This window comes from Callithrix jacchus, chromosome 1 (assembly GCF_049354715.1).
Source record: "Callithrix jacchus isolate 240 chromosome 1, calJac240_pri, whole genome shotgun sequence".
In the NCBI taxonomy this organism is placed as follows: Eukaryota; Metazoa; Chordata; class Mammalia; order Primates; family Cebidae; genus Callithrix; species Callithrix jacchus.
The window spans coordinates 214,276,391-214,289,736 of NC_133502.1; the positions used below are offsets into that span (position 1 = coordinate 214,276,391).

A 13,346-nucleotide genomic window follows, 5' to 3' on the forward strand; every position below is an offset into this window, starting at 1 on the left:
ACTGATCTGTACACTCCAGAAGTGCCTGGGCATTTCGTACCGCCTATTCATACACCAAGAATGTTTTTCCTGCTCCTCATCCCCTTAAAGAATTCTCTCTGACCTTGAAGGCTCAACTCAAGCCTCACTTCATTCACCTCTTTTGCAAGTTCTCTAAATTCTGCTCAAAACTGTTTCTAATTCTGTCAACACATGTTAAGTTTTAACTTATTGTTCAATTACCACAATGCTAACTTTTACTTAAAACCTCTACAAGGAAAGTGATGTCAGGATGTCCTAAAGCAATCAAACTTCTAACAAGACACTTACGGCCATTCTGATTCAGGATGTCTTTGGTAAGCATCTATGACATCAATTGCAATATTGAGGTTTTCCTCCAGTTCTTTCATTCTTTCATGATTAAGGGATGTAAACAAAATCATTGAAGAGTAGGCAACAATTTTTTTGTCTGGATGATTTAAGCAAGACCTTCCAAACAAGGAAATGAGACTGTTAGCCCAATTGAGTAACATGACAAAATAAAACACAAAAATAACAATGATTCCATTAGCAAATTCACTACATACTAATACTTCTAAGGATTTACGGAAGAATTATACCACTTTAAAATAAGTAGGTTATTTAATGTAAAAATAGTAAATATAAACTTAGTCACAATAAAAAGTATCCAAAATATTAAAGTTGAAGTTGACTTAGAACTCAGAAGGCAAAAAGCAAATAACTTACCATTAGAGAAAAAGATTAAAATGGTTACATTTATAAAACACTAAAATGTCCATTCTTGTTAGGAAGAAAAAAATCAACAGGTAAAAAATAATACCTCCATGACTGCTGGCACTGCTTTAATAGTCCTTAGGAGCAAGATATCTACAGGAGAGATGGTACAGTGGGGTGACAAACAGAATTTGGAGTCCGGAGCCTCGCTGTATCTCCTAGCTCCTCTGACTATCAGCCAGGTGACCTGGGGAAGGTCACTGACACAGCGATTGTCAATTATATCATGGGTTATACAAGATGGCAGAACTTTGTTTCCATTTAAACTTCATAATACTCTTCTGAAGGGGGTATTATTCATATATTTCAGATAAAGAATCTGTTAGCTTCACTTGCCCAATAGCACAAAGCCAGCAGCTGACAAAACTGGAATTCAAATTTGGTTACATCTGTCCCATAAATGCATAGAGTGAAGGCAAAGAACCTCTCTTAACATGTCTTCTGATATAAAAAGTGAAATACAGTCACAAACCTCCTCCATTTCATAGGTTTTTGTGATGATCAAACGAGATTATCTAACAGCAACATGTAAGGCTCCTCCGACTGTCCTACACCTAAGCCTCTCCCTTGCTTTTCTATTACACCCTGGATTTACCCTCACTACCTTAGTTCTTACATCACAACCTACGTACCTATTCCTTTATTTCCCCAACCAAAGAATGAAATCTTCAGGAGTAATGAATATCTGAGTTACCATCATATTCCAGTCATCTATCCTGAAACCCGGCAGATATTAGCTGTCCAAAATAGTTTTGTTTGTTTTTTTGAGAGTCTCTCTCTGTCGCCCAGGTTGGAGTACAGTGGCATGATCTCAGCTCACTACAACCTCCACCTCCTGGGTTCAATGGATTCTCCTGCCTCATCCTCCCAACTAGCTGGGGTTACAGGTGCAGACCACCACACCCGGCTAATTTTTTGTATTTTTAGTAGAGACAGGGTTTCACCATGTTAGCCAGGAGGGTCTCGATCCAATCCAGATAAATGGACTGATTATCCACATCTGACACTGATAAACGAACTGGTTACCCACTTCTTACATTGATAAACTGATTGTTTATCCAAATCTTACAATTCTCCCTATCTTCCAAACATACAGCATTGTGCTGAGCATATAGGTATTCAATATATAAAGAATTTTAATTCACTGCCCACACTTTGATGTTTTATGTTTACTGTTTCTCATAAATTTTAGTGTCCTTAACAATATTACTTACTTTATCCAAGACTTTTATTTTCTTAAAATTAAACTGACATACAATCAAGGGCTCAAGGGCTCAAATCTTAAGTGTACATACAGCCCAATGAACAAACTTCAGATACGTACACATCCATGTAACCACCACCAAGGTCAAGATGTAGACTAACACTTCCAGGACCCAGGTGTTTCCCTAATGCCCTCTCTTAGCTCGTACCCACCCACCAGGAACAACTACTGTCCTGAACTCTATTACAGTGGGTTAGTTTTTCCTATTTTTGAACTTTATATAAAATGGAAAAACATAACCACAGTCTTCCCACAAGTCAGAAAAATTCTTATCAATATACTCACAGAAACAGTTCTGGGAAAGCATGCACCCAAACAATAGACTGGGAATCTTCATTCCGTGAAGCAATGTTGCCTAAAAACTGCAGGCCACAGCGAAAAGCTAAGAATATACAAAAGTTAAAAAAAAAAAAGATAAATGATTAAACACAATGAATAAATAAATACATCTTAAGAAATATTCTCTATGTTATTAAACAGAAAGTTTCTGCTTGCTTCTTTTTTGTTTATTTTAAAAATTGAGGTCTCTCTCCACAACGTCACTTTGGAAATAACATGAATATGCCATGGCCGGGCGCCATGGTTCACACCTGTAATCCCAGCACTTTGGGAGGCCGAGGCAGGTGGATCATTTGAGGACAGGATTTCGAGACCAGCCTGGCCAATATGGCGAAACCCCATCTCTACTAAAAGTACAAAAAATTACTCAGCCATGAAATTGCTTGAACCCAGGAGGCAGAGGTTGCTGTGGGCCAAGATCATGGCACTGCACTCCAGTCTGGGTGACAGAGTAAGACTCCATCTCAAAAAAAAAAAAATTAATATGCCTTACCAAAACAATATACTCTGCATACAAAATTAACTAACTTATTGGCTGGGTACGATGGCTCATACCTGTAATCCCAGCACTTTGGGAAGACACGGGTAGGGGGCAGATCGCAAGTTCAGGAGTTCGAGACCAGCCTGGCCAACATGGTAAAACCCCATTGCTACTAAAAATACAAAAATCAGCCAGGCATGGTAGCGGGCACCTGTAATCCTAGCTATTCAGGAGGCTGAGACAGGGAGAACTGCTTGAACCTGGGAAGCGGAGGTTGCAGTGAGCTAAGACTGAGCCGCTGCACTCCAGCCTGGGAGACAGACTGAGACTCTGTCTCAAAAAAAAAAAAAAAAATTCTACTCAATATTTTAGAATATTAACACTCACATCCATGTAAAACTTAATATGCAGAAAAAGCCAATAGCATAGGTTGCTCTGAAAACCAACTGACCCAAGAAATCATCAGGCACCTAAGCTTAATGCTCAGGATCAGAACACAATTCTGAAAAGGGAAAGACTTAAAGATGTCCTAGACACAAGAAAAGAAATCTCCAGACAGGTGCAAATGACAGTTTACCTTACCAAACGCTGACCAATGGATCTTTATGTAAATACTGCAAATGTTACAAAGACCCTCAAAAATCCAAACATTATTTTTACAGATTAAGAAAGAATAAAGGCCAAAAACAACACCAATAACTCTATTAAAATAACTCATGCTTGTGTTTACAAAAAATTTGATGAGCATAATATATTTGTCACACCACTGCAATTATTCCCTGAAAATAATACTCTAAATATTATTTTGACAATGTAATTACAGTTCTTACCTCAAGTGTGGTAACAAAAAACTGGCACGCAGACCCTGCTAAAAAGCTACCTAGAATAAAGTTCTCACAGAGAGTCAAAAGAATATATGCGCTTTGTTAGGAACCAGGATACTTTTTAAAAGACTATTTGTATTAAGTTTGAACTAACACATCATAAAATGTTTTCTAAGTTTCACTGTTGAATCCAAATTTCATTGTTGAATTCCAACTAAAATTCAGACATTTCACTAGCTGACTTTTTCAAGAAGGTGATGAGAAATATTACTTCCTTTCCATTTTCCTTCTTGCCTTGGTAACATCCTTCCCATACTATCTGTCACTAAACACAAGCCATCTCCTAAACGGTAACACAACTGAAAAATGTAAAAAGGCCTGAATAAATGTAGAGATGCTCCATATTCATGAACTTGAAAACTCTATAGTGTTAAGACAGCAATTCTTCCCAAACTGATCCATAGATTCAGTATCATCCCTAGTATCTCCAAGTATAAAAAATGTTTACAACTCCACAAGAAAGAGAGACAAACAGCCCAATTAAAAACTGGACGAAGGACTCATGTAGGCATTTCTCCAAAGACTATTTACAAATGGCCAAGAACTACTTGAGCATTTGGAAAATGCAAATCAAAACCACAATGAAGTACCCCCACTTCACACCCACCAGGAGGACTACCATCCTGAGAGAGTAGCGAGGATGCAAGAAATGGGAACAAGCACACAGTGTCGGTGAAGAGGACCAGGACTCCGCTGCTACGAAACCGTCTGGCGGCTCCTCAAACGCTAAGCACAGAGTGACCATCTGACCCGGCAATTTTATTCCTAGGCACACACCCAAAAGAATTAAAAACGGAAAAACAAATACATGTCCCAGCATGTTCACAGGGGCACTGACACTCATGATAGCCAGAAGTGGAAACAACCTAAATGTGCAACAGACGATGAATACTTGGAGATACTAGGGATGATATGAGGAGTACTATTCTCTCATAAACAGGGACGAAGTCATGATACATGCTACAAGGTGGACGAACCTCAAAAACATTATGCTAAGTGAAAGGAGTCAGACACCAAATGTCACATAATTAATTCTACGATTCCGTTTATACAAAATATCCAGAGACAGAATGCAAAATGGTGGTTGCCAGGGGCTACAGGGAGATAGAAAGAAAGCAACTGCTCAATGAAAACAGGGTATCCTTTTAGGATGATAATATTTTTAATTAGGTCGAGATGGGTAGTTGTACAACACTGTGGATGTACTAAATGCCATTTGATTATTTACTTTAAAATGGTTAATGTTATGTGAATCTCACATCAATATGAAATAATCAAACTCATACAAAAGCAATTACCTAAATTAAGAACAACTCTTAACACACCTAACATGTAACGAATCTGTAAGAATCTACCCTGACTAGTGAATATGAGTGAATAAATAGCCAAGCCAACAACCAAACTATCCATTTATTCCTGAATGACAAACTGGTTCATAAAAGCAGTTTCAGACACCTGCTCCTTTAAATTTTTTCTTAGGTCATCTACCTGCTTCAGTGAAAATTAATCCCGTGAAGAAAGGATGAAGCAATCTTCTACCATATTATCGTAAAAACTAAATCTTTTGAAGCACATTTGGGATAGAGCAGAAAAATGAGATAATGGACTGAGGGGGTCATGGAGTCAAAAGAAAGTATTTTTAAATGAAAAACAGGAGAGCATATTACATGCTGATGAAAATGACGGAGTAAAGAGGAAAAAAAGAGGCTGCCTGAGAGCAAGGGCATAATTTCAGGAGAAAAGCTTCTGCGTAGGCAAGTGGCACTGAAATACAGTACACGTTGGAGGGGCTGGCTCCCCTCTAATAGTTACTTAACCACAGCATTTGAACAGCACTTCCCCTTTGCTTCTTTATTTAGCACGTATCATTCAAAGAGAAGCCTCCTTCTGCCCACCACAGTGCTTCAGCTCTGGAGTGCCACACTGCCTGCCCCATCAGGACTACCAGTTGTAAGACACAGCACACTCTGAACTTACCGAGTTACCATACCACACAGAGATCTCAAAATAGCTGCCCTCCCAAGTGACACGGTGAAACACAGACTTTACTGCTAATTTATAGTTCCCCAATTCTGAGTACTCATGCTTCCATTTCATTATAAAATGGAACTATGGAAGTTATCTTTAAATATATAGTATCACAAAAACATTTCACAGCTAAATCCTACATCCTTTAAATTTCTTGAGAATATTTTTTAAATTACTGATGCTCAAAAACACTTGCAGATATATTTTGTGTGTAAATTCCTAAACGATGTAATTAATTTTCATTACCATTTCCCAAAGGAAGGCTTCAAAATCAAATAGCAAGATCCAAAAATTTTTAGCAAATTGAGTTTAAAATGAAAACACTAAGAAATCACAGAAATTAAACCAAGCCAGGCAGTGCCTCTAACACGCTAATTTAACCTATTTCACCTGTGAAAAAAGACCATCACCTCTAGTTCTTCTCTATCTACCAAAAGAAGCACACATATTAACGTCAATAGGAATATGCCTCATGTTATATGCAAAGTACAGGCATTGAAACTGTATATAAAACAAGTTGTAAATCAAATCATATTTTAAATGCAACTGGCGATTTCTCATTTAAAGGATATATTCATTAAATTATAAGGTAAAGTTATTATTACAGCAACAACAAAATTTAACCTATGATCTAGTACATCTAACTTATCCAGCTGGACATTTACATTAAAATTTTATTTATTTATATATTTGAGACAGGGTCTTGCTCTTGTCACCCAGGCTGGAGTGCAACAGCATGATCTCGGGGTCACTGCAACCTCTGCCTCCTGGGTTCAAGCAATTCTTCTGCCTCAGCCTCCTGAGTAGCTGGGATTCCAAGCATGCAACACCATCCCCCGCTAATTTTTGTATCTGTAGTAGAGAAGGGGTTTCACCATGTGGACCAGGCTGGTCTAGAACTCCTGACCTCAAGTGATCTGCCCACCTTGGCCTCCCAAAGCGCTGGGATTACAGGCATGAGCCACCATGCCTGGTCTTTGTATTTTTTTAGAGACAGGGTTTCACCAGGCTGCCCAGGCTGGTCTTGAACCCCTGAGCTCAAGCAATCTCCCCGCCTTGGCCTCTCAAAGTGCTAGGATTACAGGTGTGAGCCTCAACACCCAGCCTACATTAAGATTTTATTATCAAATAATTTAGGTTTACCCATAGAGTATTTCAATTCCTGGGACAAAGGGATCATATATTAAAAATCTATGTTTTTTTCAAAACATTATGTAAAGATAATAACCCTGTTCAAAGGAAAGGTGTTGATGCTAGAACAGCAAAGACCAAAACCATTCTACCAGTGAGTCAAAAGAAGCTTGGTGTTTCTCTTAATCCCAAGTCAACAACCGTTAACAATCAGAGCCAAGTTCCCTTTTCATCACACTAGATACTTGACTTAGACACTTAACAAGTGGCTCCCCTCAATGGAATGTGAGATCGCTAAGGGCAGAGATTTTTTTTGTCAGTTTTGGTCACTGTTCAGATCACACCCAAAATCTAGACGAGGGCCTGGGCCTGCCACATTCATAAATATTAAAAGATGGCCTATTAGTCTTACCAGAGACTGGGCGGCTTAAACAACAGACATTTATTCGTATACAGTTGTGGCAGCTGGAGGTCCGACATCGAGGTATCAACAGGGCTGATTTCTTCTGAGCTGTCTCTCCTTGGCCTGTGAACGGCCGTCTTCTCCCTGTGTCTTTACATGATCTTTACTCTGTGCATGGCCATGTCCTAATTTCCTCTTCCTATAAGGACACTAGTCATATACCCTCATTTTACCTTAACTACCTCTTTAAAGATCCTACCTCCAAAAACAGTCACATTCTGGGTACTGGGGGTTAGGACCACACTATGATCTGAGTATCTGTGCCCCTCCAAAATTCATATGCTGAAATCTAATCTCCAACATGCTAGTATAAGATGGGGCCTTTGGGAAGTGACTAGGTCATAATGGCGGAGCCCTTGTGAACGGGATTAGTGCCCTAATAAAAGGGGCCCAAGGAGCTTGTTTGTGCCTTCCGCCTTCCACCTTCCACCACAGGAAGCAGCAGTCTGTGGAGGAGAGAGCAGCCCCACAAGACACCCAATCTGCTGGCACCTTAATCTTGGACTTTCCAGCCTCCAGAACTGTGAGCAATAAATGTCTGTTGTTTATAAACTCCCCAGCCTAAGGCATTTTGTTACAGCAACCAGAACAGACAGATTTCAACATAAAATGTGGAAGGAACAAAATTCAGCCATTCAGGAAGGGAAGTTGCTACAACTTTACAATTCTTTAATATTAAAGTTTCCTGAGCTCATGAAATAGACAACATGTGCTTCAATGAATGCTGTTAATACTCAAAGTGCTGGTTTTGAACCCTTTATAAAGATATAAATGATCCATGAATTATATTGCATGCTACCTGTCAACAGAGATTCCTGTTCCACTCGCAGTTCACGAAACAGAAGAATCAAATCAACAGCAACACCAATTGTATCCAAGTTCCTAAATCAGGTTTTTAAAAAAAGACAAAATTAGACATGTTCATTCATTCATATATTGTCTATGGCTGTTTTTGCACTATCATGGTAGAGCTGAGAAATCTGACAGATTACAAAGCCTAAATTATTTATCATCTGGCCCTTTACAGGAAAATACAGCGATCCTATCAGTAGGGTTATATTTACGTGCAAAGCCAACTGTTTTCAACAGTTTTCTTTAAGCACTTCCTGCAGTTTCCCATGACTCAGATTCTTTGCTTTATTGTAGTATTCCCCATACCATGCATTCTTGGCAAAAACAATCCCAGTCCACACAACGTGCAAAAGATGCAGAAAGATCTAGGCCTTAATAGCATCACACCTTTTGATTAACTCCTTAACAACTTAAAACATCAGAAAAATATGTACTTGTTGCAGTCTGACTGGCTCAGAAATACTGGCCTTAGTTAAGCTTGGCCACAAAGTCTTTACTAGAAACTTTGTTGTATTTCTTTCTTTTTTTTTTTTTTTTTTTTGAGATGGAATCTCACTCTGTTGCCCAGGCTAGAGTGCAGTGGCATTATCTTGGTTCACTGCAACCTCCGCCTCCCAGGTTCAAGTGATTCTTGTGCCTCCGCCTCCTGAGCAGCTTGGATTACAGGTGCGCACCACCATGCCCGGCTAATTTTTGTGTTTTTAGAGATGGGGTTTCACCATGTTCGTCAGGTTGGTCTCGAACTCCTGACCTTGTGATCCACCCACCTTGGCCTCCCAAAGTGCTGGGATTATAGGTGTGAGCCACTGCACCCAGCCTCTTTGTTGTATTTCTAACTAGAAAATTACATTCTGAAAACTGCTGCCCTAAATGGTTGAAATTTTCTTTTAAAAATTAATAGTGAATAATAATACAATCCTAGAAGGGAAGAGGCAGAAAAACTAACACCCTTTATGTTCATTTTCATTTCTGCCCAACTATAAGTTGCATGCAATAAAAAGATATTATCACAAACAACACAGTCCTTGCTTTGCTGGCCCTACCAAAAGATCACTAATAACTTATTTGCCAGAGTATTTATTTTTGTAATGTTTGAATTTTTATAGTTTGCACATATTACTCAAAACTGAAAATAAAAATTGACTGCTTTGAAAGAAAGTGGTATTAACATAAACTTGTATTATCTATTCATCCCTAAGGCAGAGGCAGAAACATTTAATCTTTACTGAGCACACTATGTGCATTAGGCATTTACGTAAGTAATCTCATTTGCATCCCATAACCAGCCTGTTTGGAAGATATTGCTTACCCAGTTTTACAGAGGAGAAAACTGATATTCAGGAAGACACCTGTCCAGGGTCACGTGGCCATGTAAGGATGGAGCAGTCATCCACAACAGGTCCAGTGTGTAAGGCGCAGGACAGCAAGTGCAGACTGCTTTTGAGCTTATTAAGCTCAGGACAGTGAGGGCAGACTGCTTTTGAGCTTATTAAGCTCAGGACAGTGAGGGCAGACTGCTTTTGAGCTTATTAAGCTTTAGAGTGAGATGTCTGGATATGGAGAGAAGGTTCCCAGTCTCTCTCACTTAACAAGTGACTCTCAGACAAGTTATTTAACCTCTCCAAGTTGCAGTTTTTTCTTTTGTAAAAATGGAAAAATTTCTCGAGTTTTCTCTAAGAATTAAAGAAGATTCTACAAGTAAAGCACTTGAGAAAAAGCCCGATGCCGAAGGCAGCAGGCTCACCAAACACTTGCTCCCTTCCCCAAGGTTAGCCAGGCACAAAGGTATACCCTACAGCCACAGTCAAAAGCTAGTTCTAAGGCTCCCCTTTCCCTCCCCATCACACTACAGCATCTCCTGACTGGAAAAGGACAGAAGAAACTAGCCTTCTGGCCAAATACTTCTAGCTTATAACTAGTTATGTTTTAGAAGGCTGACTATTATTATCAAGATTATTATTGTTTCTATCCATGTATCTGCAAATGGATGGCAGGTCTGGTTCAGTACTGAAGTGACATGACTCACTTTTTACCCCCTCTCCTTTCATCTTAAAAATCTCATTAATCATATGAAAGCCTCGGGTATATGTGTCTAAGCAAAGGGAGTCCCTCAAATGGCTTCCGGACCAGCCCAATCTCACCCGTCACAGCGGTGACAGGGAAGCCTGGAGGCTCTGTCCACATTCAATTCCAGGAAAGAAAGTGAGCATCCTGTTTGTGACTTCTGACTTCAACTAAAAATTTTTAATAAAAAGCAGATTCCATAAAATCAAACAAGAAAGATTCTGGGTTCTGGGAGGAGAGAGCAACATGTAAAAGCAAAGAACAGCACTGGACAGCTCAGCTCACCTACTCCTGTTTTAACTACTTTTAAAAATGTGCACATCATAAAGTAAGAGGAAGCATAGCTTGAAACTTTACACAATCTTTAGGAAAGACAGGTCATCCTGTACATTTACAAAATATGCTTCTTGTTCAAAGATGAGGAACAAATTAAAACATTGAAAGTAATTAAAATATTTACGACCTGAGGTCAAGGACTGCACGTAAACTTAAGCAAGTAAAATCTAGGAACAGACTCAAAATCAGCTTCAAAACACTATAAAGAACCAAATACCTTAAAACATAAATACAAATAAGAAATCTAGCCCCTACTGTTAAACAGACGCTATTACATGCTGTCCCATTATATACTAGATGAAGAGACTCCAATGGCAGGACCTGTAACGGACTTCTTGTTAGACATAGTGGACTTTAAGTTTCTTTTTTAAAAATTCAGTATGTTAGGATGTTCACTTCTCGGTTCTGTTTGAAAGTTTAACTTCCTTGTAGTTTTAATAAACAACTTTTTCTACTAGTTTTCATCAGTTTACATCTGTTCTCATTTCCTGCAGATGTAAAGGATAATCCTGCAATAACAGTGTTTGATACTAAAATGTCAAAACAACAACTTATTTTGTTGCTTTTGTTGTTGTTGTTGTTTTGTTTTTCCCTGAGACAGAGTCTCACAATGTGGTCCAGGTTGCAGCAATGGCATAATCTCAGCTTACTGCAACCTCTGTCTCTCTCAGGCTCAAGCAATTCTCCCATCTCAGCCTCCCAAGTAGCTGGAACTACAGGTGCACACCACCATGTCCGGCTAATTTTTTGTGGTTTTGTTTTTGTAGAGACAGGGTGTTGCCATGATGCCCACGCTAATCTTGAACTCCTAGACTCAAGCAATCCTCCTGCCTCAGCCTCCCAAAATGCTGGGATTATAGGCATGAGCCACCTCGCCCAGCCCAAAACAATTTCTAACAGATAAGCCAAATGAGAGAACCAGTATGCACATATACAAAGAAACAGAATCAAAGGTACAAAACTACAAGGAATACTACCTGATTGAATTTTGGTTCACAGAACACTCTATGCAAGCATTTCGAAGACACCTGAAGCACTCTGTTATTAACTGCAGGCTGGAAGCCAGATTTTCTGCTTGGGATGGATCTCTGCAGGCAAGCTCAACAGCATGAGAGGATTTCTTTAGGATATCCAGAACTCTCTGGAAGATAGTCCTGGGTGCTGTTTCTCTGAAAAAGGATAAAATTGTTACAAATCAGAAAAAAGACTATAATTTCCAAATGTCCTGTTCAGAAAGCTGCTTTCATCTACTATTGCAGGGAGAGGGACCATGCTTATCTGATCTAGCTCCTTAACTTACAACCCCAAATAAAAGATCTGCATATACAGAGCACTTACTATGCATCCAGGCACTGTTCTTGTCCCTTTTCATGTATTTTCTCATTCAGTCTTTGCAACAGCCTAAGAAGCCAACACCGTCCTCTCCATGTTACAGAAAAGGTAAGTGAAGTAGAGACAGTGAGTAACATGCCCAAATCACTCAGCCGATAACTGGCAGAGCCACAAAGCCAACTGAGGCACTCTGGCCTGCAGTGTCATGTCACCACCCATGACAACCCAAGTCCCAGTTCCGGTGACTGCTCGTGCTTATGGATCTGCCCTTAATCAGAACAGAGTATCTATATTTAATGTTCTAGACAGAGAATATAGTCTGGTCCTCTGTCACCCAATATGTACCAAAGTTCAGTTGTAAGACAATATTCCTATAGGACAAGGATACTATCTACTCTGTAGACACTGTGAGGCTGACAACACACACACACCCGACTTCTATACAGTCAGCGACACAGATGGGAGAGAAAGGAGGGAGGGAAAGAGGGAGGGAGAATGTAAAGTGTGCCCATTCTTCCAGCAAGAATGTATGCCCAGGGAGAAAGAGGAGCCCGTGGCTGTTCCCTGTGGGCATCGTAGTCTCTGCATGCCTCTCATGCCAGGAGTACTGCCTGCACTGGCTATCATTCCAGAGCTCTGAAGATAAGAATTTTTTGTGCAACATGGCACCTAAATGCAAGCCAACTTCCTCATTCCATAAATCTCCTAAAGAAACAGCAATCTGTTTTAATGTTAGAAGGAAAATTGTTACATTGGACAATTTAAGTGATTCTCCCAAATGATTCGGACCATATGAATTTTCTGCTTTTGCTCTCACTGTAGAATCACCGTGCTGTTTCTCTGAGAAAGGTATTTCGCCCTTGGACTGAGCCAGACCAGCAGGGAGCCACATGCTCATTTGGAATTCGGACACTGAGCTGCCCAGTTGCTGCAGGAGATACCTATGGAGGCCCCTTTTCTAGGGCCAGAAGAAACACTTCTCTCCCTGAACTTCAGTACCACGACTTCTTATACACCAAGTGATGTGGGTGTTTATCTTACGAAGAGACAACAGAACTCACATCATTCATTAGGTTTTCTCTCTGTCCGGGCCTTTCTTAAGTCTGGAGTCAAATTTATGACCATGTTTAACAACAATATGAATCCTTACTTTTTCTATCTGGTTTTTCCACTCTCCCTAATTTCCTCCCTTATCTTTTTCTCATTGTATTTATTTTTTAAAGCATCTTAAATTCAGTTTTGGAAAGAGGCAGAGTATAAATTAATTAAAAACTGGGAAACCGCACACAAAATAATTTGTCTATATCTCCCCCCAGTCAGCCCTCTGAGTGTAGACGATGAAAGTGACTCAGCGTCTCGACAACTGAGTGACGTGACTAAATTGAAAAATAAAAATTC

The 13,346-nt window shown here is 39.6% G+C and overlaps 1 protein-coding gene across 6 annotated transcripts in view; it reads right to left on the bottom strand.

The window, feature by feature from the left end:
* Positions 1-13,346, bottom strand: part of ATXN10 (ataxin 10) — a 174,567-nt gene that overhangs the window by 146,128 nt on the left and 15,093 nt on the right. For 4 of the 6 annotated variants that reach the window (XM_035273336.3, XM_035273323.3, XM_035273316.3 and 1 more), the window contains 4 exons: positions 11,594-11,785; positions 8,164-8,246; positions 2,324-2,420; positions 310-468 (listed from right to left, as the gene is read on the bottom strand). In XM_035273336.3, coding sequence (XP_035129227.1) covers positions 310-468; positions 2,324-2,420; positions 8,164-8,246; positions 11,594-11,785 — 531 coding nt within the window. The remainder of the gene's footprint in view (positions 1-309; positions 469-2,323; positions 2,421-8,163; positions 8,247-11,593; positions 11,786-13,346) is intronic. The other 2 variants (XM_035273342.3, XM_035273329.3) reach the window with 1 other exon arrangement.